Raw genomic sequence first — 27,852 nt, 5'->3', positions numbered from 1 at the left:
TCTTGCAGTGGTATACATTTGTTACTATTTGATACTACATTAGTATCATCTAAAGTCTGCAATTTATAGTAAAGTTTATTCTTTGTGTTATACTTTCTATGAATTACAAATGTATAGTAATGTATATTCACTATTTTTTTTTCAAGCATTAAAATCAAGATTTATAAAATTTATATAGATAGTAAACAATAAAACTAGGATGTCAAACATGTCTGCCTGGCTCCAGGTCTTATGGTTTGGATTTAATTATCATTTTTTTCCTGCTCTGTATTAGTCCATATACTTCATCAAATGTACCATTATTTTATGCTTACTTATATAATCCTATTTTATTCCTACAGGCTAAACCTTAAAAAACTTTTTTTAGTAGAACCGATCCAAGTAACCTCAGGCTTAGTTGCTACCCGTTTGTGCATTGAAACTAGATCGCCTCTGTCTTTTTCTAGCAAGTTCCCAGCACTAATTTTATATCATGAAACCTCAAGTAGGCTTTGCTTTTATCCACAGTTAACACATTTCTTTGGAGAAGAACTAATTCCAAGTAATCATAGCTGTTAAGTAATTTAAACTATTTTACTCCCACATGAATTACCTTAAATTTGTCGATATTGGATAAAATTCTCTGCACATTTTTGTGTATATTCACTATTACAGTGGTCCATAGAGTAGTTTCACTGCCCTGAAAGTCCCTTGTCATCTTCCTGTTATTCCCTTTCTCTTACTCCTAAACCTCTGGAAACCATTGATCTTTTTATTATCTCAAAAGTTTTGCCATTTTCAGAATTTCATATAGCTGAAATCGTACAATATGTAAACTTTTCAGATTTGCTTTTTTCACTTAGCAATATGCTTTTAAGATTCCTCCATTTCTTTTCACAGTATGACAGCTTACTTCTTATTCTCATTGAATAATATGCCATTGAAGAAATATCTGTTCAACTGTTAAAGGTCACCTTTGGTTGTTTCTATGTTTTGGCAGTTATAAATAAAGCTGATAAGAACATTTGTGTTAAGATTTTTCCATAGACGTAAGTTTTCACCTGTTTGGGGAAAATACCATGGAGTATGATTTCTGTTCAGATGATAAAACTATGTTAGTTTTTGAAAGAAACTACCAGACTGTCTTCTAAAGTGACTGTACCATTTTGCATTCTCATCAGCAAGAAATGAGAGTGCTCTCCATCCTTGCTAACATTTGATGTTGTCAGTGGTTTGGATTTTAGCTTTTCTAATAAGTATATAGTGGTATCTCATTGTTATTTTATTTTGTAGTTCTCTGATCATATAAAATGTAATATGCTGATTTGCCATTTGTATATTTTATTTCATGAGCTGCCTGTTCAGATTTTTTGCCCTTTTTTAAATTGGGTTGTTTTCTTATTGTTGAATTTTAAGAATTTTTTGTTTACTTTGGATACCAGTCTTTTATCCTATATATATTTCGCATGTCCATTTGTTGAAAAGATTGTTCTTTCTCCATTGAATTGCCTCTGCAGTTTTCAAAGTTCAGTTGACTGTATTTCTTTACATCTATTTCTGGGCATTCTATTCCATTTATTTTTCTATTTTTTCTATACCACCCTGTCTTCGTTACTGTAGTTTTATAGTAAATTGTGAAGTTGTATGGTATCAATCTTCCAACGTTCTTCTTTCTTTCAGTATTATATTGGCTCTTTTGGGTTTTCTGCCTTTCCATAGAAACTTAGAATCAGCTTGATAATATCCATGTAATAATTTGTCAGAATTTTGACTGGAATTGTACTGAATCTGTAGAACAACTTGGGAAGAATTAACATCTTGAAAATACTGAGTGTTCATATCCAAGTACATGGAATATCTCTGTCTTTATTGAGATCTTCTTTCATCGTGGTTTTAAAGTTTTCCTCATAGACCATGGTCATATTTTTTAAATTTTTGTTTATACCTAAATATTTCAATTTTTGGTGCAAATGTAGATGGTATTGTGTTTTTATTTCGAATTCCAGTTGTCTATTGCTGGCATATATTGACCTTGTATGTTTTAGCCTTGTTATAATTGCTTATTAGTTACAGCAGTTTTTGGGGGACTTTATGTTTTTGTTTTCTGTTTGTTGTTGTTGTTATTGTTGATTTGGGGGATGTTCTCTGTAGACACTATCATCTCTTTAACAAGGATACTGTTTCTTCCTGCTCATATTTATTTTCTTGTCTTAGTGTATTATCTAGAACTTCCAGTACAATGCTGAATGGGAGTGGTGAGAATGGACATACTTGCTTTGTTCCTGATCATAGTGGGAAAATGTGTAGCTTCTCACTGTGAAGTATGATATTAGCTATAGGTTTTTTGTTGTGCTGTTTATCAGGTTGAGGAAGTTCCCCTCTATTGCTCAGAGTTTTTATCGTGAATAGGTATTAGATTTATGCAATTTATAATAGATACTTTATTCAGTACCTTTATTGTCTGGTACCCCCAAACACATTATATGTTGAGGATGTTGTTAACACTGACCTTGACTAATATCAATAAACTATATTAAGATATTATAGATTTATATTTTTTATTAGTAAGAAATACTCTCTAATTCAAATGTAAGCAAAATATTGCCGATAGGTCAAATCTAGGCTCTGCTGCCTCTTTCATACAGCTTTGATCTAAGAATGATGTTTTATATTTTTGAATGTTAGAACAAATCAGAAGGTAAATATAACATTTTGTAATATAAAGTTATAAAATTCAAAGTTTTTTGCTGATGAAGTCTTACTGGCACAGCTATTTTTACTCTTTTACCTGTTTGTGGCTACTTTGTGCCACTGCTCAGTGCACCACAAATCACAGTGTTTGAGTGTCACATATGTATATTGCTGTGCTCCAGTATTTATTTATTATTACTGTATCCCATCATTTCAAAACAAGGAGAGAAAAGTAGACTTTGAATTCACTTTTTAAGGGCTTAATAGAATGTAGATTATCTGTTTGTCAAATTAAATGGCAAAGCATTGTTTTATTTTGTAATGAGATTAGAGTTGATATTTATAAACTAAGCAATATCACATTTCCAAACCATAGGAAAGTGATGCCCAGAAAAATTAGGAAATTTAAGGCACAATATCTCATCACAGTAGAATTTCTTCACAAAAATATAAAACAATAATGAGGATTTATTCTGGCTACGTCCCAGTGTAGAAAAATCACCCCTCTAACTGAGAGGGAGCCCAAAGACCAAAAAGTGGCTCATCCAAGTCCAACTTGTGGAGTTTCATGAGCTTATTAGAGGTTACTTACAAGGGCACTTGTTCCTGGGTGGCATAGGAATTTCTTCTACAAGAACTTGCTTTCATGCAAAAATCCCCATCTGCCCACCATGTGTTGCGGCCTTAAATCTCTTCCAGGTGAGTAAAGTAGAGCTTCTGCATTGTATTATTGATTATTCACAATGAAACAGGGCCACACACATGTAATACTGTCATCATGACATGTAATCTGTGTAATATTAAGGGTACATTCAGTGTGTATTTTAGCATTTACAGTTGGCTAAAAGGTAGTACAGGATAACCAAAACAGTTCAGGGCCATTTCTGGCGGCTGTTTCAGAGCAAGAAAGTACTATGGCACCCAAGAATGTGCTGGGCACTTTTCCTGACCTGAGTAGTTATTTTGGCACCTGTCTACTCTGCTTTATAACAATTTTGCTGAGCACTCTAGGCTACCACACCCTATGTTGGGGGGAACCTGCATTTTTCCCTCAGGCTGCAACGAAAGGAAGTTTCTGAGTGACTCATTTGTTAGTCAAGCAACAAAAACGTTTTACCAGTGCTGAGTTTATTGAATCACTTGTTATTTCAGCAGCTAAAAGAAATGTATCCTTAGAAAATAAACTTGTTTAAGGCTACTACCTTAAAGAATTGCTTGAAAAATGGAGGACATTCAGAGCCAACATCACTAGTCAATTAAAAAAATAAGGCATATGATATTGAGTGGTTTTCCTTGGCTCCTGATGAGTCAAAAGATGTTACCAGTAACACTCAGCTGTGCATTTGAGAAGTCAGTGCTGAGTTTGAAGTGAGTGAAAATTTAGCTTCTGTGAGAAGTCAGCCTAGCACAACTGCAGGTAAGAGTATTTTCAAACAGGGTGAAGATACACTACTTTAGTGTAACCTGAAGTGTAATCTTCTAAGATACATTACAACTGACTGTGGGGAAAATGTGTGTGGAGCAGTTGGACAGATTTGCAAAGCTTGAGAAAATGTTTCACTCAAGTATCAGTATCCAATGTAAGACTGAGTACATTGGATACTTTTTCTTCCATTCTTGAGATACTTTGCTAAGAAGAATATGTTCCAGCTCCATCCATGTAAACATGTAAGAGGTAAAGTCTCCATCTTTCTTCAAGGCTGTATAATATTCCATGGTGTACATATACCACAATTTATTGATACATTCATGGTTCTCTGGGCATTTGGGCTTCTTCCTGTCTAGGGTTTTATATACTGCTTTTCCTATCCTGCAGGCAGGGCGTTTGGAGAATGTATGTCCAGAACATGTCACAGTTGGCCAGGGGCCTGCAGACAGAAAATAATCCAAAAATTAGCAAAGGAATACCATCTCTGCAGTCCTTGGCCCAGGCAAGGCATAAGAGTGTGTGCTGTCTACTCTAGCAGCCACTGTCCAGATGAGATACTGATGAGGCTGCTTTATTTTGTGACCTTGCTAGGGCCCAGAGAATGGGCTTAGAAAGGGTCTTTTTGTGCCTAGAGATGGGGGTCTTGATGAGACTGATTCCTGAGTTCACCAGCCCTATAAAATGGGGTTCTCTGTTCTGCCCTGAACAGGGTACCTTGTATCACATTCAAGTGTTGATGAGCACTTGCATTGATTCTATATCTTGGCATTTGTGAACTGAGCTGCCGTGAACATTCTAATGCAAATGTCCTTATGGTAAAATGAGTTTATTTCTTCAGAGTAGATACCTAGTAATGGGATTGCGGGATCAAATGAAAGGTTTGCTTTCAGCTCTTTGAGGATTTTCCATATTTCTTTCCATAGAGGTGGTATTGGTTTGCAGTTCCACCAGCACTGTAACAGTGTTTCCTTCTCTCCACATCTACGCCAGCTTCTGGGTCTTAGTGTCTTTGTGAGATGGGCTGTTCTCATTGGGGTTAGGTGACATCTCAGGGTGTTTTTGATTTGCATTTCTCTGATGAATAGGGATGATGAGCAATTTTTTCATGTGTTTTTTGGCCATTCTGTCTTCTTGGGAGAAGTTTCTGTTCATGTCTCTTGCCCATTGATAGATGGGATTGTTTGCACTTTTCTTGTTGACTCTGTAGATTCTAGTTATCAGCCTTTTGTCAGGTTCATAGCATGCAAATATGTTCTCTCCCATTCGGAAGGTTGTGTGCATGTTTTAGTTGTTGTACCCTTAGTTACGTAGAAGCTTTTAAGCTTGATCATGTTCCATTTATTTATTTTGGGGGTTGCTTCATAAAACCTTTCCCCAGGCCAACACCATCAAGAGTATTTCCCACACTTTATTCTAGAATTCGTATTGTTTTGTGTCTTCACTTTAAATCTTTTATCCAGCGAGAGTCAATTTTTGTAAGTGGTGAGAGGCATAGGTCCAGTTTCAGTCTTCTGCATGTGACTAACCAGTTCTCCCAGCACCATTTATTAAAAAGGGATTCTTTTCCCAGTTAATGCTTGTGTTTGGTTTATCAAAGATCACATGGTGATAATGTGGTTGATTTCATCTCTAGGCTCTTTATTCTGTTTCATAGATCTATGTCTGTATTTTTGTGCCAGTACTGCCATTTATTTTGATAATAAGTAGCAGTAATTGGGTGAAATGTCACTTGTTCTCAGAAGTTTATTTTTCTTGATAGAGTTGTGTTTTTAAAAATTGCACTCAAGTATTATTTTGTATTTTAAATTTCATTAATTAAAATTTTATGAAAGATTTTTTTCTCTTTCATATCTGAGTACCTGTATAATAACCTCAATTTTGTCTCTGTGTGCAAAGCCTAAAACATTTACTGTGTGGTCCTTTGCAGAAAATATTTGCCAATCCCTTAATTGATTGATGTCACTGTGTGATAGAAAAATATTTTCTTCCCTGACCTGTTTTTATGTAACTTTGCAACACAGATATAGTTTTTGTTATTTTAAAAAATCTCTTATATCAATATAATTTTTATAGAAGATTGATAGTTATAATAATCAGGAGTTGGATAAAAGTCCTAAATATGTATTCTTGATTTAATTTTCTTTGTGAATTATTTTAGTTCTGGTGTTGTTTGGGAGATGAAACCAAAACAGAAATGGAAGCCATTTAGTCAAAAGCAGATAATTTTATTGGAGCAATCTTATCAGAAATATCAAGGTTCAAGAGGGCATGGCTGGATTAAGCTAGAACACAATTTTGAGGTATATTAAAATTATTTTGTTTTGATTTTTATATGTGTATTTTGTTGTGTTGGAGATGTTAGTAAAATTTTAGTGCCAAAGTAAAGACATGCAGAAACTAATAATATGTTGTCTATTTTCAGTTAAAACAGTTATTAAATCATATATACATGAAACAGGATTTAAGCCTGGTTTTCTTCTATATTTTTATAATGTGTTCTATTTACAAATCAGTTTCATGAAACTTGTTTTGTTTTCAGTAAGATTATGGAGAAGTTAAGGTTGCTTATTAAAACTGTTTCTCATATTTTGAATTATACTAGTATTTATGACTAAATGTAGTTCATTGATGGAATATATACAAAAACCTGCTCAATTAAATTCATTAAATGTGAGTAATTGTAGGACATGAGTAGGCATCCACAAATAAAGTTGTGCTCTAGATGGGCTTTTACACAGTTAAAGGTCTAAGTCCCTCTTAAGTTTCCAGCTTGCTGTGGTATAATTATGCAATTTGCTTACTCTTTTTCTTTGTGTCTGATGGTTTAGTTTGCACTGGACGTCAGTCAAGTTCCCTACCTGCCCCCACCAAAGTTAGCTGTGTTTAAATGAGAAAAACTACATAATTAGTGTCTCCACATAAGCAAGCAATTAACTATTCATTGTAAAATAGTTTAACAACTGTCTGGAATTATCCTTTACTATTGAATTTGTTTTACATAAAGTGTGCTATTTTAAGAAACATTTCTATAATTAAAAAGTTTCACAATTGTTTTCTTACTTTTCTAATAGCTTTGTTAGAAAATTTATGCTTCTGCTTCAAAAATGTCAACTGTAGATCACTTTAAGAGATATCTCTTGGTGAGACAAAGAGATAAAGATTATTGTTTCTTTTAATTTGATAAATAAACAGATATTTAAAATGGAATACCTACTGTGCTAATACCAGCTCATCACAAAGCCGTGTACTTTTTTTTCTAGGTCAATTTTGACAGAGTTCCAATGGAAATGCGCCTCCCTATTCAGTGCCCTATAAAACGAGATTTTTTATCAGGAATTCAGATTGAATTTAAACAATCTCCTCACCAGAGAAGTTTAAGGGCCCGGTTGTACTGGCTTCAGGTAACATTGCCATCCTCTGTTAAATAGTATTTCTCATCACTTTGGGAATCTTGAGAATGAAATTTCTGATTGTGATTGCTTTTTTTCCTCCTTCCTCATATCCTATGGATTGAGTACCTTACAATCTAAGTCCAGAGTGTCTGTTGAGACTTGAGACTATTGGTTTGATCAGTTGGCATGAAAAGTGTTTTTTTGCTTTGAGCTTATATATTTTTAAATGTTTCTTTGAATTTGTCATGGGATACCTAAATAAGATTTTCTATTGACATCCTTCCTGGCAAAGAGCAGAGCTTTTTTATTGAAGGTTCTTTCTGGATGCTTGCTTCCTCCCTCTGGGCATCTTTCTCTTCCTTCCCTTTAACTGTTAAATACTATTTGGAGCATTTTTATTCTTTTTCTGCCTGTCCTCTAGTTTCATATTTAGTTTCTACTTGCATTTTATTTAAACCATAGATAATTGAAATCTCACGTAATCTACAGGTATGAATATTTCCATTAATGACTTACATATTGTGCAGTGGTAATGCAATTATGAGAGTATTTATGTATTCTTTTATTCAAAGGCTTGCTCTTGATGAGGCGTGGAAGAAGTTTTATAGAGTTAAAATGAAACTTCTAATTGTACCACATATACATGTAGATAATTATGATGAAATTAATGACTTTTTAATAACATTATCTTTGCGACTCAAAATTTAAATGTAATTTATTTTAAACCTTTCAAAGTTGGTCTTCTTTTCTTTCAGATTGATAATCAGTTACCAGGTGCAATGTTTCCTGTTGTATTTCATCCCGTTGCCCCTCCTAAATCTATTGCTTTGGATTCCGGTAAATAACATTAAATTGAAATACAGATACGCCATATTTATAAAAATGAAATAGACATTAGTTTAATGTAGTATAAATAAACCATGTTTTTTTTTCCCCATTGTGCTCCTTCTTCCTTGTAGAGCCCAAACCTTTTATAGATGTGAGTGTCATCACAAGATTTAATGAGTACAGTAAAGTCTTACAATTTAAGTAAGTAAATATTCTCCCTGTTTGCTAAAGGAATGTAAAATTATAATCTACTTTGAAAATAAATTTTACTCTTTTCGAAAGTGACCTAATTAGTTTCCAGCTGAACATATTATTTTATTTTTAGTCGAATGATCTTTTTGCTTCAACTTATTTTAATAATAGTTTGCACATATTTTAAAGTGTGGAATTCCTTCAGCCTTTGTAACTCCAATTAGAATATAAAATAGTAAGTGAAATATAAATTACGTGTTTAAGTTTTTTAAAGCAATTGCTATGAACTTTAACAATTCAGAAAAATACTTGCTACATCATCCAGTTGTCTTGTCTATAGGGTGATGTATGTGGACATTTGGGACTTATGTGCTAATGTACCAGTGTTATTGTGAGTCAAGCTTTTACTCTAGTGAAAAAAGTCTGAGTAGGCTTTGATCTTACTAACATAATTTTAAAGAGATGAAGGAATGAGGTCTTAACTGTGGATTTTGACTAAAATCAATTTTAACATAAAAAATTGCAATGTTTAATAAAAATTCTTTTCCATTTTTAAAAACAAATTTCTTTAGGTATTTTATGGTCCTCATTCAGGAAATGGCCTTAAAAGTTGATCAGGGGTTTCTAGGAGCCATTGTAGGACTATTTACCCCAACAACTGACCCTGAAGCTGAAAGAAGACGGGTAACAATTTTTATTTCTTTGGAAAAATATAAAATTAAAAAATCAACTGTTTTTGAACTAATCGTAGTAGATAAAAATATTAAACCAAAAATTCTTGATTTATTTTTTTCAGACAAAGCTAATCCAAAAAGATATTGATGCTCTAAACACAGAATTAATGGAGACTTCAATGACTGACATGTCAATTCTTAGTTTCTTTGAACATTTCCATATTTCTCCTGTTAAGGTTTGTGGTAATTATTATTCTCAAAATTTAGTGGAATAATTGTGGAATTTTCAAACAATCTTGTGTCCAAATGTTTGATTTGTTACATCACATATTTGGTGAGAATTTTGTTTGATTAATTGAAATAATTAAGACAATTCTCTGTAACATATGTACAGCTTTAATGCCCACAGAGAAACCACTAGAGCATGTTCTCTAGTCTTGAATTAATAACCCCTTTATTCAAAGAAGGAGCTGACAAAAGCATTTCTTAATTAAGCGTAGAAGTGCTTGCCAACGTTTAATGTTTTGGTTATGCTCAGTAACTGCTATCACTGTCTAAACAGAAAGCTATAATGGGTGTCCTAACCAGAATGTGAAAACGCTGAAGTAGGTATTATCCTGCGGTGTTTTTACCCCTTCCAAAATTTGATTGTAACTAAGGGAGTGGAAAATTGGATACCTTTCACTTGCCTGATTTTGTGCTTTATGAATCCATTTCCTTTTCCCCTTTTGTTGTTCTTTTTAGCTTTTGTAGGAAAAGGTCACTGCTTAAGTAAATTTACAAATGCTTTCAACTAAAATGCTCTAAACTTGTGTAGTGGGCCAGATTTACAATTAAGTAACTCTTTAAAATATTGATGATCCTTTACATTCTCAAAAACTGTTTACAGAACATTATTTTCTTTTTTTTTTTGTAGAGACAGAGTCTCACTGTACCGCCCTCGGGTAGAGTGCTGTGGCGTCACACGGCTCACAGCAACCTCTTAACTCTTGGGCTTACGCGATTCTCTTGCCTCAGCCTCCCGAGCAGCTGCGACTACAGGCGCCCGCCACAACGCCCGGCTATTTTTTGGTTGCAGTTTGGCCGGGGCTGGGTTTGAACCCGCCACCCTCGGCATATGGGGCTGGCGCCCTACTCACTGAGCCACAGGCGCCGCCCCAGAACATTATTTTCAATTACATTCACTAATCTATTCAGCTAAATGAATAAATTTATAAAATCAAGTTATTTTTAAATATTGTATTAATTTAATGATATTAGACATTCATAGTGTTAGATTTAACAGTGATACTGTTTTATGTGATAGGCTATACACATAGTTTCCTTCTCATTATTAAGTGAAAATCAGTTATGGGATTGAATAATACCTTCGACAAATATTTGCTGAATGCCTATTTTCAAAGTTGCTGTGGAGAAATAAAATGACTTCATTGAGTCTATAATCTGGTGGTGGGTACTAAAGTTTGATAATTTATTCATGTTCTGGGATTTGTGCCATGAAATTGAATAATGAAGAGGATGAGGCACAGTTATTTTTTAGTGCATGGTGACTTTGTCCTAGGGAAAGGTAGGATCTCTGTCTACCTGTGTTTGCCTTCCCTGGATCCCAACACACCTTGACTCTGCACATGGTCAGAAGTTCACAACAAAGTAACAGTGAACAGCCAGGCTCTCCTGGCCTTGCCCCAAGTCTACTTTACTTGAGCTATATACTGGTTAGCTAATATGTGAAATGACAAAATGGAAAAGCAGCGTCATCTGCTTTATTTACATATGTTGAATTGCCTTTTGTGTCTTCTTTCACTGTTGCACTAATTAAAAGCTAATGAGAATGTGAAAATCTCATATTTACTGAATTGGAGGGTCCATGGAAACTGAAAACCTTTTAAGAATTTATTTGGAGAGAGGAGCCAGGCAGGGGGTGGAGCAAGGTGATGGACCAGAAGAATACCTAGTGCAGGGACCTTACCCAGAGTCATAGCTCAAGGAGCACAGCAAGGTGGTAAGCTAAATACAGCATATGATCTCGAGTGGTGGAAATCTGATGAATTAGGCAACTGATTGTGATTGGCTGGGATTGGCTAGCTGCCCACAGAGGTCTTGGATGGGAGGAAGCCTTTCCAGAGTTTTCAGTTGTTGGGGGAAGCTGCGCATTGAGTGAAAAGCTCGGAAGAGTGGGTGGACTTGAACAGCATCCAGATTTGAATGCCATTTGGACTGGTTTTGCCATAGGTGGGTTGGTGAGGCAGTCATATTGAGGTCTCCATGGGCAGGAGGCTGTCATTGTGGGAAGGTCATGAGAAGGTCTTAGCAGGGGCCTGAATTCTGCCTGCCAGGATCAGAACTCCACTCTTGGGACAGGCTGAAGGACTTCCACATCCCACGGGACTAGACTCAGGAGCATTGTGAGACCTGCCCCTGAAGGATTCTTGTGAGTTTTAAGATCTCAGTCCGACAGGGTCTGAATGCTCAAGACACAATCAGGCAATTACCAAAGGCGTCTAAGTTTAGAATAAGGACCATGGAAATTGCTGGCTGTGCTCTCTGTCCCCTAAAAAAACTATAGCACTACCTGATGTCCCAGTGACATATTGCAACATATTGTCATCAAGAATAAGGACTTCTGTTTGAAACAAAGGAGGCAGTGAGAAGTAAAAAGGGAGACAAGAAGGTGAACAAGAAGAAAGAATGCATGAGGAGGAACCAACAGAAAAATTCAGGCTACATGAAAACCAAAACAGAGAAACCTCCCCCAAAGGGACCATGAGTCAGCTATTGCAGAAGAGTCCACCTATAAAGAATTAATGGAATTGACAGAAAGGGAATTTAAAATACAGATAATAAAGACAATGAAAGGAATGGAAGAGAAAATGGAAAGACAGAAACAAAAGTCCAACAGGATATATGTAGAATATAGAAAGGATATGGTGGAACTTAAGGAAATGAAGGAGACAATCGGGGAATGTAAAGAGGCAGTAGAAAGTATAAAAAATAGGTTAGACCATGGAGAAGAAAGAACTTCAGAGCTAGAGGATAAAGTTTATGAGTTAACCCAGGTTGTTAAAGAAGCGGAAAACAAAAGAGAGAAAGGAGAACAGGCACTTAGGGAACTGTGAGACTCCACAAAGCATTCAAACATAAGAATAACAGGGATTCCTTAAGGGTAAGAAGATTGTCCCAAAGGAATGGAAGCCCTACTGGAGACTATCATAAATGAAAACTTACCAAGTTTTACTAAAGACCCCAACACACTACTTTCAGATGGATATCAAACCCTGGGTCATCTCAACTCAAACAGAGCCTCTCAAAGACACATTGTAATGACCCTGTCCAAATTCAAGGTGAAAGAAAAAATTCTGCAAGCAGCAGTATGTGCCAACTGACCTACAGAGGCAGAACCATTAGGATAAGAGCAGAATTTTTAACTGAACCCTTCTAAGCCAGAAGAACAAGGTCATCCACCTTCAACAATTAAACAAAAAATTTCAGCCCAGAATTCTGTATCCTGCTAAACTAAGCTTCAAAATTGATGGAGAAATCAAATCCTTTGCAGATATACAAGCACTGATGAAATTCACCACCACAAGACCAGCTCTACAGGAAATACTTAGACCTATTCACAGCACTGACCACCACAGTGGACCACTTGCGAAGTAAACACCCAAAAGCTAAAGGTTAAAACTTAGCTTCAACAGTGGCACAAAGGATAAAACTACACAACAGACTTCCACAAAATAAGATGAGTAGAACTCCACCACACTTATCAGTTCTCTCAATAAATGTAAATGGAATGAATTCACCACTGAAGAGGCATAGGCTGTCTGGCTAGATAATAAAGCAAAGACATCCATATGCTGTCTCCAGGAGACACACCTCACCTTGAAGGACAAATCAAGACTCAGGGTTAAGGGATGGAAAACAGTATTTCAAGCAAATGGAAATCAGAAGAAAGGAGCGGTTGCATTCTTATATTCAGATACAAGTGGATTTAAAGCAACTAAAGTTAAGAAAGACAAAGATGGATACTTTATACTGGTCAAAGGAATAATACAACGAGAAGAAATTTTAATTTTAAACATTTATGCACCCAACTTAAATGTTCCCAGATTCATGAAACAGACCATGATAGGTCTGAGCAATATGATATCCCATAACACCATAAGAGTCGGAGACTTAAACACCCCTCTGACAGAACTGGACAGATCCTCTAAACAGAAACTAAACAAAGATACAGAGGACTTAAATGTGACCCTAAAACAAATGGGAGTAATAGACATATAGAGAACACACCATCCCAAAGCTAAGAAATATACACTTTTTCTCATCAGCCCATGGTACGTACTCTAAAATTGACTACATCCTAGGATACATGGCAAACCTCAGAAGAATTAAAAGAATAGAAATTATACCTTTTATCTTCTCAGACCACAAGGCAATAAAGGTGGAACTCAACTCCAACAAAAATGTTCATTCCCCCTCCCCACAAAGACTTGAAAATTAAACAACCTTATGCTGAATGATAGTTGGGTTTAGGAGGAGATAAAAGAGGAAATCATTAAATTCCTCAAACATAACAACAATGAAGACAAAAGTTACCAAAACCTATGGGATACAGCAAAAAAAAGCAGTCTTCAGAGAGAAATTTATTACATTAGTTGCCTACATTCAAAAAACTGAAAGAGAGTGCATCAATAAACTCATGAACCATGTTATGCAACTGGAAAAAGAACAACGATCTAATCCAAAACTCAGCAGAAGAAAAGAAATAAACAAAATTAAGTTAGAGGTGAATCAAATTGAAAACAAAAGAATCATTCAGAAAATTAAAGTTGTGTTTCAAAAAGTTGTTTTTTTGAAAAAAAATAAATCGTTATACCTTTGACCAGATTAACTAGAAACAGAAAAGTAAAATCTCTGCTAACCTCAATCAGAAACAGAAAGGGGAAATAACAACAGATGCCACAGAGATACAAGAGATTATTTCTGAGTACTATAAGAAACCCATGCCCAGAAAATTGACAGTGAGGAGCAAATGGCTAAATACCTGGAGTCACACCCTCTCCCTGGACTTAATCAAGAAGAAATCTCTTGAACAGACTGATTTCAAAAACTGAGATTGCAGAAACAATTAAAAAAAATCTACCAACAACAAAAAAAGCCCTGGTCCAGATGGCTTCACACTAGAATTCTATCAAACCTTCAAAGAAGAGCTTATACCTTTACTACAGAAATTATTCCAAAAATTCAGAAGGAAGGAATCTTCCCCAACATGTTCTATGAAGCAAACATCACTTTGATATCAAAACCAGAAAAAGATGCAACTAAAAAGGAGATTTTCAGACCAATTTCATTAGTGAATATAGATGCAAAAATTCTCAATAAAATTCTAGCAGTTATACATTAAAAAAAACCATCATGATCAAGTAGATTTCATCTCAGGAATGCAAGACTGATTTAACATAATGCAAGTCTGTAAACGTAATTCATCCTGTCAACAGAAGCAAAAACAAAGACCATGTGATCCTCTCAATAGATGCAGAAAAAGCATTTGATAACATTCAGCATCCTTTTCTCATTAGAACACTTAAGAATTTTGGTATAGGTGGCACAATTCTTAATCTGATTGAAGCCATCTATGACAAATCCACAGGTAATATTATACTGAATGGAGTAAAAGTGAAAGCTTTCCCACTTAGAACTGGAACCAGACAAGGTTGTTCTCTGTCACCACTACTATTCTACATAGTGCTGGAAGTTCTGTCCAATACAGTCAGGCAAGAGAAAAAAATACAGGGCATCCAAATGGGAACAGAGGAGTCAAGCTCTCACTCTTTGCCAACTATATGATCTTATACTTAGAGAACCCCAAAGACTCAACCACAGACTCCTGGAAGTGATAAAAAAAAATACAGCAATGTCTAAGGATATAAAAATCAATGTCCACAAATCAGTCTTTGTATATGCCAATATCAGCCAAGATTAGAAGCTAATCAAGGACACAATTCCCTTCAGAGTAGGTTCAAACAAAATGAAATACCTAGGAATATACATAACAAAAGAGGTGAAGGACCTCTGCAAAGAAAATTACAAAACCCTAAGAAAAGAAATAACAGAAAATATCAACAAATGAAAGAGTAACACCATACTCATGGCTTGGAAAAATTAACATTGTGAAAATGTTAAATCTAGAGATTCAATGCAATCCCCATTAAAATATCATCATCATACTTTCAAGATTTATAAAAAATAATTATTTGTTTTGTTGGGAACCAGAAGAAATCCCATATAGCCAAGGCAATTCTTAGTAATAAAAACAAAGCCAGGGATATCACCCTACCAGACTTACAGCTATACTACAAGGCCATAGTCATCCAAATAGCATGAAATTTTGAAATATCCTAATTTTATATCCTGAGACATTGCTGTATTTTTTGATTACTTCCAGGAGTCTTGTGGTTGAGTCTTTGGGGTTCTGTAAGTATAAGATTACATCGTTAGCAGTGAGCAAGAGATTGACCTCCTCTGCACAAAAATTGGAACAAAAATAGAGAAAATGACATTTGGAATGGAATAGAAAACCAGGAGATGAAACTAACCTCTTACAGCCACTTGAGCTTTGAGAAATCAAACAAGAACATACACTGGGCAAAAGAATCCATATTCAGTAAATGGTGCTGGGGGAACTGGATAACCACATGTAAAAGACTGAAACTGGACCGACACCTCTCACCACTTATAAAAATTGATTCAAGATGGATTAAAGATTTAAATCTAAGGCATGAAACAGTAAAAATCCTCAAAGATAAATGTGAGGAAAACACTTGAAGATACTGACCTTGGGAAAGATTTTAGGAAGAAGACTTCTGTGGCAGTTGCAACAAAAACTATAAAAATAAACAAATGGGATTTAATTAAACTGAAAAGCTTTTGTATAGCTAAGGAAACAACAACCAAAGCAAACAGACAACCTTCAGAATGGGAAACGATATTTGCATAGTATGAATCGGACAGAAACTTGATAACTAGGATCTGTAGATAACACAAATTAACAAAAAAAGACCCAACAATCCCATCAATCACAGCACTAGAGAGATGAATAGAACATTCTCTAAAAAAGACAGATAAATGGCTAACAAATATATGAAAAAAATGCTTATCATCCCTCATCATCAGAGAAATACAAATCAAAACTACCCTGAGATAATAAGCTAACCCCAGTGAGAATGGCCCACATCACAAAGTCTCAAAGCTGCAGATGCTGGTGTGGATGTGCAGAGAAGGGAACACTTTCACTACTGGTGGGACTGCAAACTAATACAACCTTTTTAGGAGGAATTACGGAAAATCCTCAAAAAACTCAAATTAGACCTCCCTTTTGATCCTGCAATCCCATTACTAGACATCTACCCAGAAAGAAAGAAAAACAAAACAACTTTCATTATAAGGACATTTGCACTAGACTGTTCATTGCAGCTCAATTTACAATCATCAAAATGTGGAATCAGCCTAAATGCTGACCAACCCAGGAATGGATCAACAAGCCGTGGTATATGTATACCATGGAATACTATTCAGCCAGTAAAAAGATGGAGACTTAACATCTTTTGTGTCAACCTGGATGGAGGTGGAACACGTTCTTCTTAGTAAAGCATCACAAAAAAGGAGAAGCAAGAATCTAATGTACTCTATTCTAATATGAAGGCAGTAGATGATCTAATACAAGGGTGGGGGTCAGGGAATTAGGAAGTAGGGAGGGGGAGGGGGGGTCACTGTGTATGGCACACCTCTTGGGTGGTGGGACACAGTTATAAGAGGGATTTTATCTAACATATGCAATCAGTATAACATAATTTGTTATATTCTCAATGAATCCCAAACAATAAAAAAATTATTATAATATTTATTTGGAAACTTTGTTATTGTTGCCTGTTTGCCATTTGTTATTATAATTATATAATTGTTATTTGTTGCCACAGTAATTTACCTTATTAGATGAAAATAAATGATAATACATTATTTTGACTAGCAGACTTGCTTGTATGTCAGTTAACTTGCTTTTCTTCTTAAAACCATCATGCCATTTTTGTAAAGTGTGTTGGTCTCCTCCATATGAACACAATGCTACTTACACACTTTTAATAAAATTGGATCTGTTTTGGATTTTATGAAAAAGTGAAGAGAATCAGATGTGAATTTGTATAATGTGTAGAGTGACAAATAATATCTTTCATGAGGACTGTAATACTCTTTGTATCTGAAAGACCTGGTTCCTGTGTATATAATTCTTTTGTTTTTAGCTTTCACTTATTATACATTGTTTTTCTTTCAGTTGCATTTGAGTCTTTCTTTGGGTTCTGGAGGTGAAGACTCGGACAAAGAAAAACAGGAAATGATCGCAATACATTCTGTCAACCTGCTGTTGAAAAGCATAGGTGCTACTCTGACTGATGTGGATGACCTTATATTCAAGTAAGACTTCTGTTAGAGCACACTGGAAAGCATGTGTACCAAGGTCGTGTTTCTTGATATTAGTTCTCTGAATTTATGCAATATTAGCTTAGAAAAATGATAATTTATCTTTGTTTTTTTTTTATTAAGTCATATATACATAGATCATGAATATATTTATGCCTTTGTGGGATTCAATGTGTTGATTATTCGTACAAATTGGAGTGCTTACATACTACTAATTAACATAGCTTTCACCTCATTTATTTAATCATAGTGTTAAGACATTTGTGTTCAATATTTGATAGATTCAACTTGTACCCTTGCAATATGTTTCATAGGTGAGGTCCTACCATTTAACCTTCCCTCTATCGAACCACCCTTTCCCTTCCTATCCCTCTCCCCTTCTCTCCTTCATCCTGTGCTATAGTTGTGATTCATCTCTGATAACTTATCTTTCTATACACATTTTAAGACTTTGGCTCATTTCTAATTATACTTTTTAGGTATGCTTACTTTATTCATAATGATAAGCTAGGGAGTCATATTTTCTTTGGTTACTTATATATACATGAATGTAGAATAAAATTGAATTGTTTTAGTTGTGTATCATAAATTGACCGTGTTTTAAAATAGAACTACATTTATAAATATGTAGCAGTGGGATAAGATTTCAGTGTAATCGTATGGTAAATTATAGATAATAGGAAGAATTTTCTACGCTTAATATGAGAACACATATGTATGCCAGATACATATAAATTAAGTAAATGTTTATTCAATTGAATTTTCAACAATGATACTTGAACAAGTAGTTTAGTGGGAGGAAAAAAACCCCATTTAGATCCTTTTCACCTTACATGTACACTACCAAGTTTCAGAGAAAACAAAGGATAAAAGATAAAATTCAAATTGAGAAGACTAAAAACAAGTTAATTGCTATCAAATCTCAGAATAGAAGATGTCTAAGTTTAAAAGCAATAAAAAAAATATCCCACGGGAAATACAGGTAGATATGACTATGTAAATATTAAACACTACAACAAAATCAATCAAAACAAAAAGAGAATTTAGAAAATATTCGAAAAAGAATTTAGAAATAAGAATTTAGAAAACATTAGTAAGAAAAACCTAAAGATATCATTGATTTATCAGCCAGAGGACAATAAGATAATTCACAAAATGGAAGATACAGCAGCTGATAGTTGAAATGTTCAGTTTGTTATTTATCAAAGAATATATACAAATTAAAGCAAGTTGTTAAAAATGTCAAAATATGAGCAATCCTAGTTTTGAGAGGGTGAGTCTAAGAAACAGGCACTTTCTTATATTCTTGACATTAAGTGGGAAAGTTTACCAAGAACCTTACATGTTTTTGTTGTTTTTCTCTAAGTAATTCTCTTTTTTGGGAATTCTTTTCAAAAAATAAACTTGGAATGCAATCAGAGAGTTCAGTATACACCTGGCATCATTCATTATTATGGCAAAAATTGGAAATGTTTGACAGTGGAACAATTGTTTGTTAGAACGCTGCCACATGGTTGGAATACTATGCATCCATTAAAAATGGTTATGGAGAATTTTAAATAACATATAGAAATACTTATCCATAATGTTACATGTAAAATAGCATACACAGTGTTTTAAATATTTTATAATTGCCTATAAAAGGAAAGACTTCAGGTAGAAATGAGGAGAAGAAAACACTTTAAAATCTACTGTGTGGCAAGAATTGTGGTTGACTTTTTTTAAAATTTATTTTTATTTTGTGGAAATAAGAGTCTTGCTCTGTTGCCCAGACTGGAATGCTATGGCATGTTCATGGCTCACTTGTAACCTGGAATTCGTGAGCTCAAGGGATCCTCCTACCTCAGTGTCCTAAGTAGCTAGAACTATAGACATCTACCACCGCATCTGGCTAATTTTTAAAAGTTTTTGTACAGATAAAGTCTCACTGTGTTACCCAGTCTGGTGTCAAACTCCTGACCTCAGTCAACCTTCCAACCTCAGCCTTCCCATATAGGCATGAGCACTGCGCCCAGCTTATGGTTGACTTTTTAAAACCTTTTCTATTCTTTATGTATTTATGAAAATTTGTATGGAAATACACCACTTTTTTAATAATTCAGTTATTATGCTCTTGAGATGTCAACCATAAATTATATATGGCAGATGTGCAAAGCTAATTTTGAAAGCATTAGCTATGATTAGAATTAGCGATCATTGAAATTTTAAGTTCCTTTTTTCATCATACAATTTTAGTGTCTGTGAATCTTTCATTTTTCTCCTTCCAGGCTTGCTTATTATGAAATCCGGTATCAGTTTTACAAGCGAGATCAGCTCATGTGGAGCGTTGTTAGGCATTACAGTGAACAGGTAATTTCCTATCATAGTAGTAAGGAATATACTTCACAAAATATAAAGATGAGACATTTGTACGTCATTGTGTAGTGTGTGGTAATATTTACCTAATTTACCTCAGTTTGTGATCTTGTTACTTGGTTTTCTTGAATAATTAATTTCTACTTTTTTTAGTAGAAAAAAAGTATGTATGCCTTTTTGTTTATTTATTTATTTATTTTTGAGACAGAGTCTCATTACATTGCCCTTAGTAGAGTGCCGTGGTGTCACAGCTCACAGCAACCTCAAACTCTTGGGCTCAAGTGATTCTCCTGCTTCAGCCTCCCAATAGCTGGGACCACAGGTGCCCACCACAACGCCCAGCTATTTTTTTTGTTGCAGTTGTCATTGTTGTTTAGCTGGCCCAGGCCAGGTTTGAATCTGTCACCCTCGGTGCATGTGGCCAGTGCCGTAACCACTGTGCTACAGGTGCCAAGCCTATATATGCCTTTTTAAAATTTCCTCCAGTTCCTTTTTTCCTTTGTGAGTATACTTTCACCACTGTGGGAAGAATAGTGATTTTAGAGTCAGTACACTTGATTTCATCAGTGATTATAGTCTCCTGTGTATTATGAGAGAAATTCTAAGCCATTTTCCTCCCTGTGCTTCAGTTATTCTTAATTTCTATAGACAGTTAAGTTTGTGAACTCATCCTGGAAAAAGTGCCACATACCTCATTGCTGAAGATCCCTGCGTTTACCTTTGAAGTACTCCTCTTGGGAGTAGCTATGCACTGGTGCCAGAGCCTGATCCACCCTTCAAAGCAATTTTGGGATTCCTTTCTCTGGAATGGCCATCAAAGCTGTTGTCTTATTACACTTGATGTCTTGAATGTCATCAAAATGTCTTCCTTTCAATATTTCCTTTATCTTCTGGTAAAGAAAAAAGTCATTGGGGCCCCACATCAGATGAGGAAGGAGGGTCCTCTAATACAGTTACTTGTTTATTGACTGGAAACTCCCTCACAGTCAGTGCTGTTGGAGCCGATGCATGTCGTGATGCAAGAACCCTGAGTTGTTGGCCAAGATGTTGAGTTAAGACATCCCTAACCATTTCTCTATCAATGTTTACTTGGCCTTCTGTGCTTTACACAGTCAGCCAACAATTTTTACACAATTGGGTGAATTTTTAATGTTTTCGTCAATTCTGCTCATTACTGGCTGCCCTGACTTCTCTTTATTAGTGACACTTTTCTCTCCTCTTAGAAAACATTTAATCTGTTTGTATAGTGCTGTTTTCTTCATGACATCATCCCCCTAGACTTGGACTAACATGTCCCCAATTTTACTTCTACTCTTGCGAAGGAATTTACAATGTTTGCTTGTTGCTCTAATTCAAGCTCTGACATTTTCACAATGGCACCTAAAAACACACAACAGGATTAATGAATGGCACTCAGCAAGACACCACCACATCTTGAGATGAACACAACTGTGAGACACTGATACACTGAGATTATGAAACTTACCGAGTTGTTTGTGTAGTGCTGCCAGTAAGCACACAGTGGCAAGTTCACAAACTTAATTGTCAAACCTCATGTGCAGAGTAGTCATTGTAGGCTACTTGGGTGCCATTGCTGTACCATGGGAGTGCAGGGTGACATTTTTCTTTCTTCCACTGTGAGAACACCCATTCTTCTATGGTGTGTATAGACATTACAGTTACATATTATATATATGTTATGTAATATGTTACATTATATTACATATTCAAATAAGGATGTATTTTCCTTATTTTTTGTTTTAATTACTGATTATTCTCATATAGTTTAACAGCAGTAGTCATGAAAAGGTGATAAAAACAACTAACAACTTTGAATTATGTGTTCATTTAATCTGCCTACTCATCCATACACAGTTTGTATAACCTCCCATTTTATATATGAGAAGACTGAGGCTCATAGTTACTAAGTGACTTGACTAAGATAACTTAACTGCCAAATGGCAGACTGTGCCTCAAACCTAATTCTTTCTAATTTGAAAGCTCCTTGGAAAGTGTTAGCAAAATTCCTGGTTAATGCTAAATGATCATCATTTAATGGACGAGGTAGTAGTTATGCCACATAGCTTTTCATTAGCACAAACTTAAATTTAACTAGTAAACCCCTTTTTAAATATTTCATCTTGATGTTATTTCTTACAACAGTTGTAAATTACTTAGTTTAATTAATTTTTCTTTTTTAGTTCTTGAAACAGATGTATGTCCTTGTATTGGGGTTAGATGTGCTTGGAAACCCATTTGGATTAATTAGAGGTCTGTCTGAAGGAGTTGAAGCTTTATTTTATGAACCCTTCCAGGTATTTATCTTGCATTTATTTTAAGGAATAGGTATAGAAAACTGGATGTTCTGTCTTTTAGTGACAGATAATAATTTGTTTTTTAAATGTATTTTGGTACTTAAGTCGAATGTTGAAACACCAAAAATGTATCAGTTTTATATTTTTATTTCAAAACGTGAGATGATATTGAAATATTGTTTAGAATTGAGTATTTCTAGTATCTGGGCAATAAAACATGCCCACATTTTCCAGGATTTAATGTAATTGTAAAGATATTCTGAGTGCTAGGTAAATTAAGACGGTGTCAAGGTTTTTCCACCACTGTGCAAAGGATTAATGGGGCATTAAAAGAAAACTCAGTCTCATATTCAAGCTTTTATCTAACCTGTCCACCTCCATTTAAGGGATCTAAGAGCTCATTGTATCAGGGTTTCAGAACAATAAAGCAGAGAGAATAAATGGGAGAACAAGAGATAAAAAAATTTATTGGCTCTAGCCTTATTACTAGTGCAGCTTGCTTAACCAGTCTGATGAAACTTTGTACTGGGAGGCCAACTTCAAGTTGTGATTAAAATCCGTGATTTATACTTAACCTAATTTTTGACATAGAGATTTTGCTAAGATAACATAGGCTGAAAGTATCTTCAGACACGAAAGTGTTCTATCAATATTTGGAGTAGATGGTGAAAATTGTTTCATCACAATGTTTATGGATATTTGCAGATTATGTGCCTTTATGGATACCCTGGAATATATGATTAAAAGTTTTAAACTTATTTAAATTTTAAACAGTAACTTTTTGTTTTTCTTGACCAGGGTGCTGTTCAAGGCCCCGAAGAATTTGCTGAGGGGTTAGTAATTGGAGTAAGAAGTCTTTTTGGACACACAGTAGGTATGTGTCATGTGTTTGTGTATTTGTATATATTTTTATTGTGTGACAAAATGCTTCATTATGAAAAAATCATTATATTTAATAAAAAAGCAATTACTTTCCTAATAATACCTTTTAAAAGACATGTTTTCTTGCTTTAAATGGAAAATAAGTTAACAGTGGCCTTCTCGTTTTTATATGTCTTTGTAGTGTTAAGCCAAGGTACTTTAAATAGTTTTATTCTTCATACATGGGAGAAATTAATTTTTACATTTTTGTATATAAGAGATTTTTTTATTTTTATTTTCTATTATTTTTTATTAAATCATAACTTTGTACATTGATATATTTATGAGGTTCAGGGTACTGCTTTGATATACAATGTGAAATTCTTACATTGAACTAAGTAACACATCCATCACAATTATACTCATTTCCTAATAGTTTTGAAATCTCATTGCATCATGCACATTAGGTGAGGTCGCCCCAAATACCCTTCCTCCTCTGATATCTCCCCTCCCCTCCCCTCTGTCTCCTCTTCCCTTCTACTTTCTGGACCATAGTTACATTTTGCCATTCATGTGAGTGTGTAGGTGATTATATATTGATTTCATAGTAGTATTGAGTACATTGGATATTTTTTTCCCCATTCTTGAGATACTTTACTAAGAAGAATATGTTCCAGCTCAATCCAGGTAAACATAAAAGATGTAAAGTCTCCATCTCTTTTATGGCCACATACTATTCCATGGTGTACATATACCACAATTTTTTAATCCATTCATGGGTTGATGGGCAGTTGGGTTGTTTCCATGTCTTGGCTATTATGAATTGGGCTGCAATAAACATTCTGGTGCAGATGTCTTTGTTGTAAAATAATTTTTGATCATCTGGGTATATACCTAGTAGAGGAATTGTGGGATTGAACAGTAGGTCTACTTTTAGTTCCTTGAGTGTTCTCCAAACTTCTTTCCAAAAAGGTTGTATTAGCTTGCATTCCCACCAGCAGTGTAGAAGCGTTCCCTTTTCTCCAGATCCACACCAACATCAGTAGTTTTGGGATTTTGTGATGTGGGCTAATCTTACTGGACTTAGATGATATCTCAAAGTGGTTTTGATTTGCATTTCTCTGAAGAGTACGGATGATGAGCATTTTTTCATGTGTTTGTGGGCCATGCGCCTTCTTCATTAGAGAAGTTTCTGTTCAAGTCTTTTGCCCACATAGAAATGGGGTTATTTATTCTTTTGATTCTTGATTCTCCCAGCCATGAACATGGTATATTTTTCCATTTGTTAACATCTTCAGCTATTTCTTTTCTCAGAGTTTCATAGTTCTCTTTATAGAGATCTTTCATGTCCTTTGTTGTGTAAATTCCCAGATATTTCATCTTCTCTGGCACTATTGTAAAATGAATAGAGTCCTTGACTGTTTTTTCAGCTTGGCTATTTTTGGCATACATAAAAGCTTTTGACTAGTAAGTATTGATTTTGTATCCTGAGACACTGCTATATTCCTTGATCACTTCTTAAGAGTTTTGAAGTTGACTCCCTGGGATTTTCCAGGTATAGGGTCATATCATCAGCAAAGAGTGAGAGTTTGATCTCCTCTAACCCTATTTGGATACACTTGATCACCTTTTCTTGCCTGATAGTGATGGCTAAGACTTCCATTACCGTGTTGAATAGCAGTGGAGACAGTGGGCGTCCTTGCCTCGTTCCTGATCTTAGTGGAAATGTTTTCAATTTTATACCATTCAATATGATATTGGCTGTGGGTTTGCTATACATGGCCTCTATCAGTTTAAGAAACGTCCCTTCTGTGCCTATTTTCTTAAGTGTTCTGATCATGAAAGGATGCTGGATGTTATCAAAGGCTTTTTCTGAGTTAATTGAGAGAATAACATGGTCTTTGTTTTTTATTTTATTGATGTGATGTGTTATATTTATAGATTTGAGTATATTGAACCAACCCTGTAACCCTGGAATAAAACCAACTTGATCATGGGGTATATTTTTTTTGATGTGTTATTGAATTCTGTTTGCTTAGATCTTATTGAATATTTTTGCATCAATATTCATTAATGATATTGGTCTTTAATTTTCTTTCTGTGTTGGATCCTTTCCTTGTTTGGGTATCAGGGTGATATTTATTCATAGAATGTGTTGGGAAGTATTCCTTCTTTTTCTATGTTTTGGAAAAGATTGTGTAATATAGGTAGTAGTTCCTCTTGAAAGGTTTGCTAGAATTCTGATGTGAAGCCGTCTGGTCCCAGATGTTTCTTTTTTGGGAGATTTCGTATTGTTTATGCTATTTCAGTGATTGATACAGGTCTATTCAAGATTTCTAATTCTTTCTGGTTGAGTACAGGAAGGTGCATGCTTCCAGGTATTGGTCCATTTCCTTCAGATTTTCATATTTCTGGGAATAGAGATTTTTGTAGTAATCATTGAGGATTTTTTGAATTTCTGAACTGTGTGTTGTTATTTCTCTTTTATCGTTTCTGACAGATGATATTAGAGATTTCACTTTTCTGTTTCTGGTTAGGTTAGCCAAAGGTTTATCAATTTTATTAATCTTTTCAAAAAACCAACTTTTTGTTTTGTTGATCTTCTGAATGATTTCTTTTGTTCTCAATTTCATGTAATTCTGCCTGAATTTTGGTTATTTTCTTTTCTTCTGCTGGATTTGGGGTTGGAATGTCCTTCCTTTTCTTGTTTCTTGAGATGATCCATTAAGTTGCTGGCTTCCTCTCTTTCCATTGTCTTTTCCTTTTTTTGCAGTTTTTGGCTAGGGCTGAGTTTGAGTGCACCACCTCTGACATATGGGGCTGGTGCCCTACTCCTTTGAGCCATAGGCGCTGCCCCACTTCCCGTTTTCTTAATGAAGGCTTCCAATGCTATACATTTCCCTCTTAGGACTGCCTTTGCAGTATCCCACAGGTTTTGGTAATTTGTGTCTTCATTATCATTTTGTTCCAAAAATTTGATTTCCTTCTTAATCTCATCTTTGACCCAGCTATCATTCAGCCTAAGATTATTTAGTTTCCATGACGTAGTTTGAATATGAGAATTCCTGTTGCTGTTGAGTTTAACTTTTATTCCATGGTGGTCCGAGAAGATACAAAGAATAATTTCTATACTTTTAAATTTGCTGAGGTTAGACTCATGTCCAAGGATATGATCCATTTTAGAGGATGACCCGTGGGCTGATGAGAAGAATGTATATTCAGCTTTACTAGGGTAAAATGTTCTGTAGAGGTGTGTAAAGTCCATTTGTTCTAGGGTTTAAGTCTAATATTTCCTTGTTTAGTTTCTTCTTGGAGGATCTATCCAAAATTGTCAAAGTGGTGTTAAAATCTCCAACTATTATAGTGCAGGAAGATATCAAGTTGTTCATAAGCATTAGGCTCTGCTTTATGAATTTAGGAGCATCCTGGTAGGGTGCATAAATGTTAATTATTGAAATCTTTTCATGTTGAGTGTTTCCCTTGACAAATAGGTAATGACCTTATCTTTCTTTATCTTTGTTGGTTTAAAGCCAATTGTATCTGCTACTAAAATTGCAACGCCTGCTTTTTTCTGGTTTCCATTTGCCTGTATTATACAAGTCAATCCCTTCACCCTAAGTCTATTTTTATCCTTTAAGGTAAGGTGAGATTCTTGTATACAGCAAATTTCCTTCTGAGTTTATGTATCCAGTCAACCAGCCTGTGCCTCTTTAGAGGACAATTTAAACCATTCACATTAATTGAGAGAATTGATAAGCCTAGTTATATTTTGGGTGTCATGATATTCGGAAGTCCAGTGGACATTTTTAATCCTTTCACCACTGTGGAAGTTGGCTTTTGTTCAAAAATTTCTGGGTGAGTTTACTTTGGAGATAGAGCATTAGGCTGGTTGTTGTGGAGGATGGGTCTGAGAATATCTTGGCTAGCTGGTTTAGTTATGACAAATTTCTTCAACATGTCTGTGTCATTAAAGTATTTGATTCCTCCATTCACAAGTGAAACTAAGTTTAGCTGGATACAGGATCCTGGGCTGGAAGTTATTTTGTTTTAGGTGACTGAAGGTCGATGACCATTTTCTTCTGGCTTGAAACGTTTTAGCTGAGACATCTTCAGTCATTCCGATACTTCTCTCTTTGTAGGTGATGCTTTTCTTACATCTGGATGCTTGCAGAATTTTCTCCTTTGTCTTAACTTTGGCAAAGTTAATCACAATGGGTCTAGGAAATGCTGTATTTGGATTGAGTCTTGCTGGGATTCTGAAACTGATAAGACAGATTTTTAAGGACAAAATGTGACCAACTTCTCTGAATCTTTTGTTAAATCTTTTACTTTATTTTAAATTGACATGTTGTAATTGTACATATTTTTGGGTACAGACTGAAATGTTGATACATGTATACAATGTGTAATGATCATATAAAGTAATTAGCACATCCACATCTCAAACAGTTGTTGTTTCTTTGTGTTGGGAATATTCAAAATTCTCTCTTCTAGCTATTTGAAAATACACAATAAATCGTTAACCTGTAGTCATCTTGAAGTGCTGTGGAACACTACAACTACTTTTTCCTCCCAAGTCGTAATTTTGTATCCATTAACCAGTGTCTCCTCATTTTTGTCTCTCCCCCTATTATTCTACTCTCTGCTTCTGTAATCTCAAC

General features: G+C 34.9%; 1 protein-coding gene across 2 annotated transcripts in view; it reads left to right on the top strand.

Annotated features, from left to right (window-relative positions):
* The window catches only part of VPS13C (vacuolar protein sorting 13 homolog C), a 217,649-nt gene that overhangs the window by 170,834 nt on the left and 18,963 nt on the right, over window positions 1-27,852 (top strand). For both annotated transcript variants that reach the window (XM_053595814.1, XM_053595815.1), the window contains exons 66-75: window positions 6,258-6,399; window positions 7,360-7,500; window positions 8,247-8,328; window positions 8,451-8,520; window positions 9,084-9,195; window positions 9,308-9,421; window positions 17,515-17,654; window positions 19,928-20,009; window positions 22,217-22,330; window positions 23,129-23,204. In XM_053595814.1, coding sequence (XP_053451789.1) covers window positions 6,258-6,399; window positions 7,360-7,500; window positions 8,247-8,328; window positions 8,451-8,520; window positions 9,084-9,195; window positions 9,308-9,421; window positions 17,515-17,654; window positions 19,928-20,009; window positions 22,217-22,330; window positions 23,129-23,204 — 1,073 coding nt within the window. The remainder of the gene's footprint in view (window positions 1-6,257; window positions 6,400-7,359; window positions 7,501-8,246; window positions 8,329-8,450; window positions 8,521-9,083; window positions 9,196-9,307; window positions 9,422-17,514; window positions 17,655-19,927; window positions 20,010-22,216; window positions 22,331-23,128; window positions 23,205-27,852) is intronic.

Source organism: Nycticebus coucang, chromosome 6 (assembly GCF_027406575.1).
Source record: "Nycticebus coucang isolate mNycCou1 chromosome 6, mNycCou1.pri, whole genome shotgun sequence".
NCBI lineage: Eukaryota > Metazoa > Chordata > Mammalia > Primates > Lorisidae > Nycticebus > Nycticebus coucang.
The sequence above is the reverse complement of the archived record's forward strand: the minus strand, read 5'-3'. Positions and strand labels throughout refer to the sequence as shown.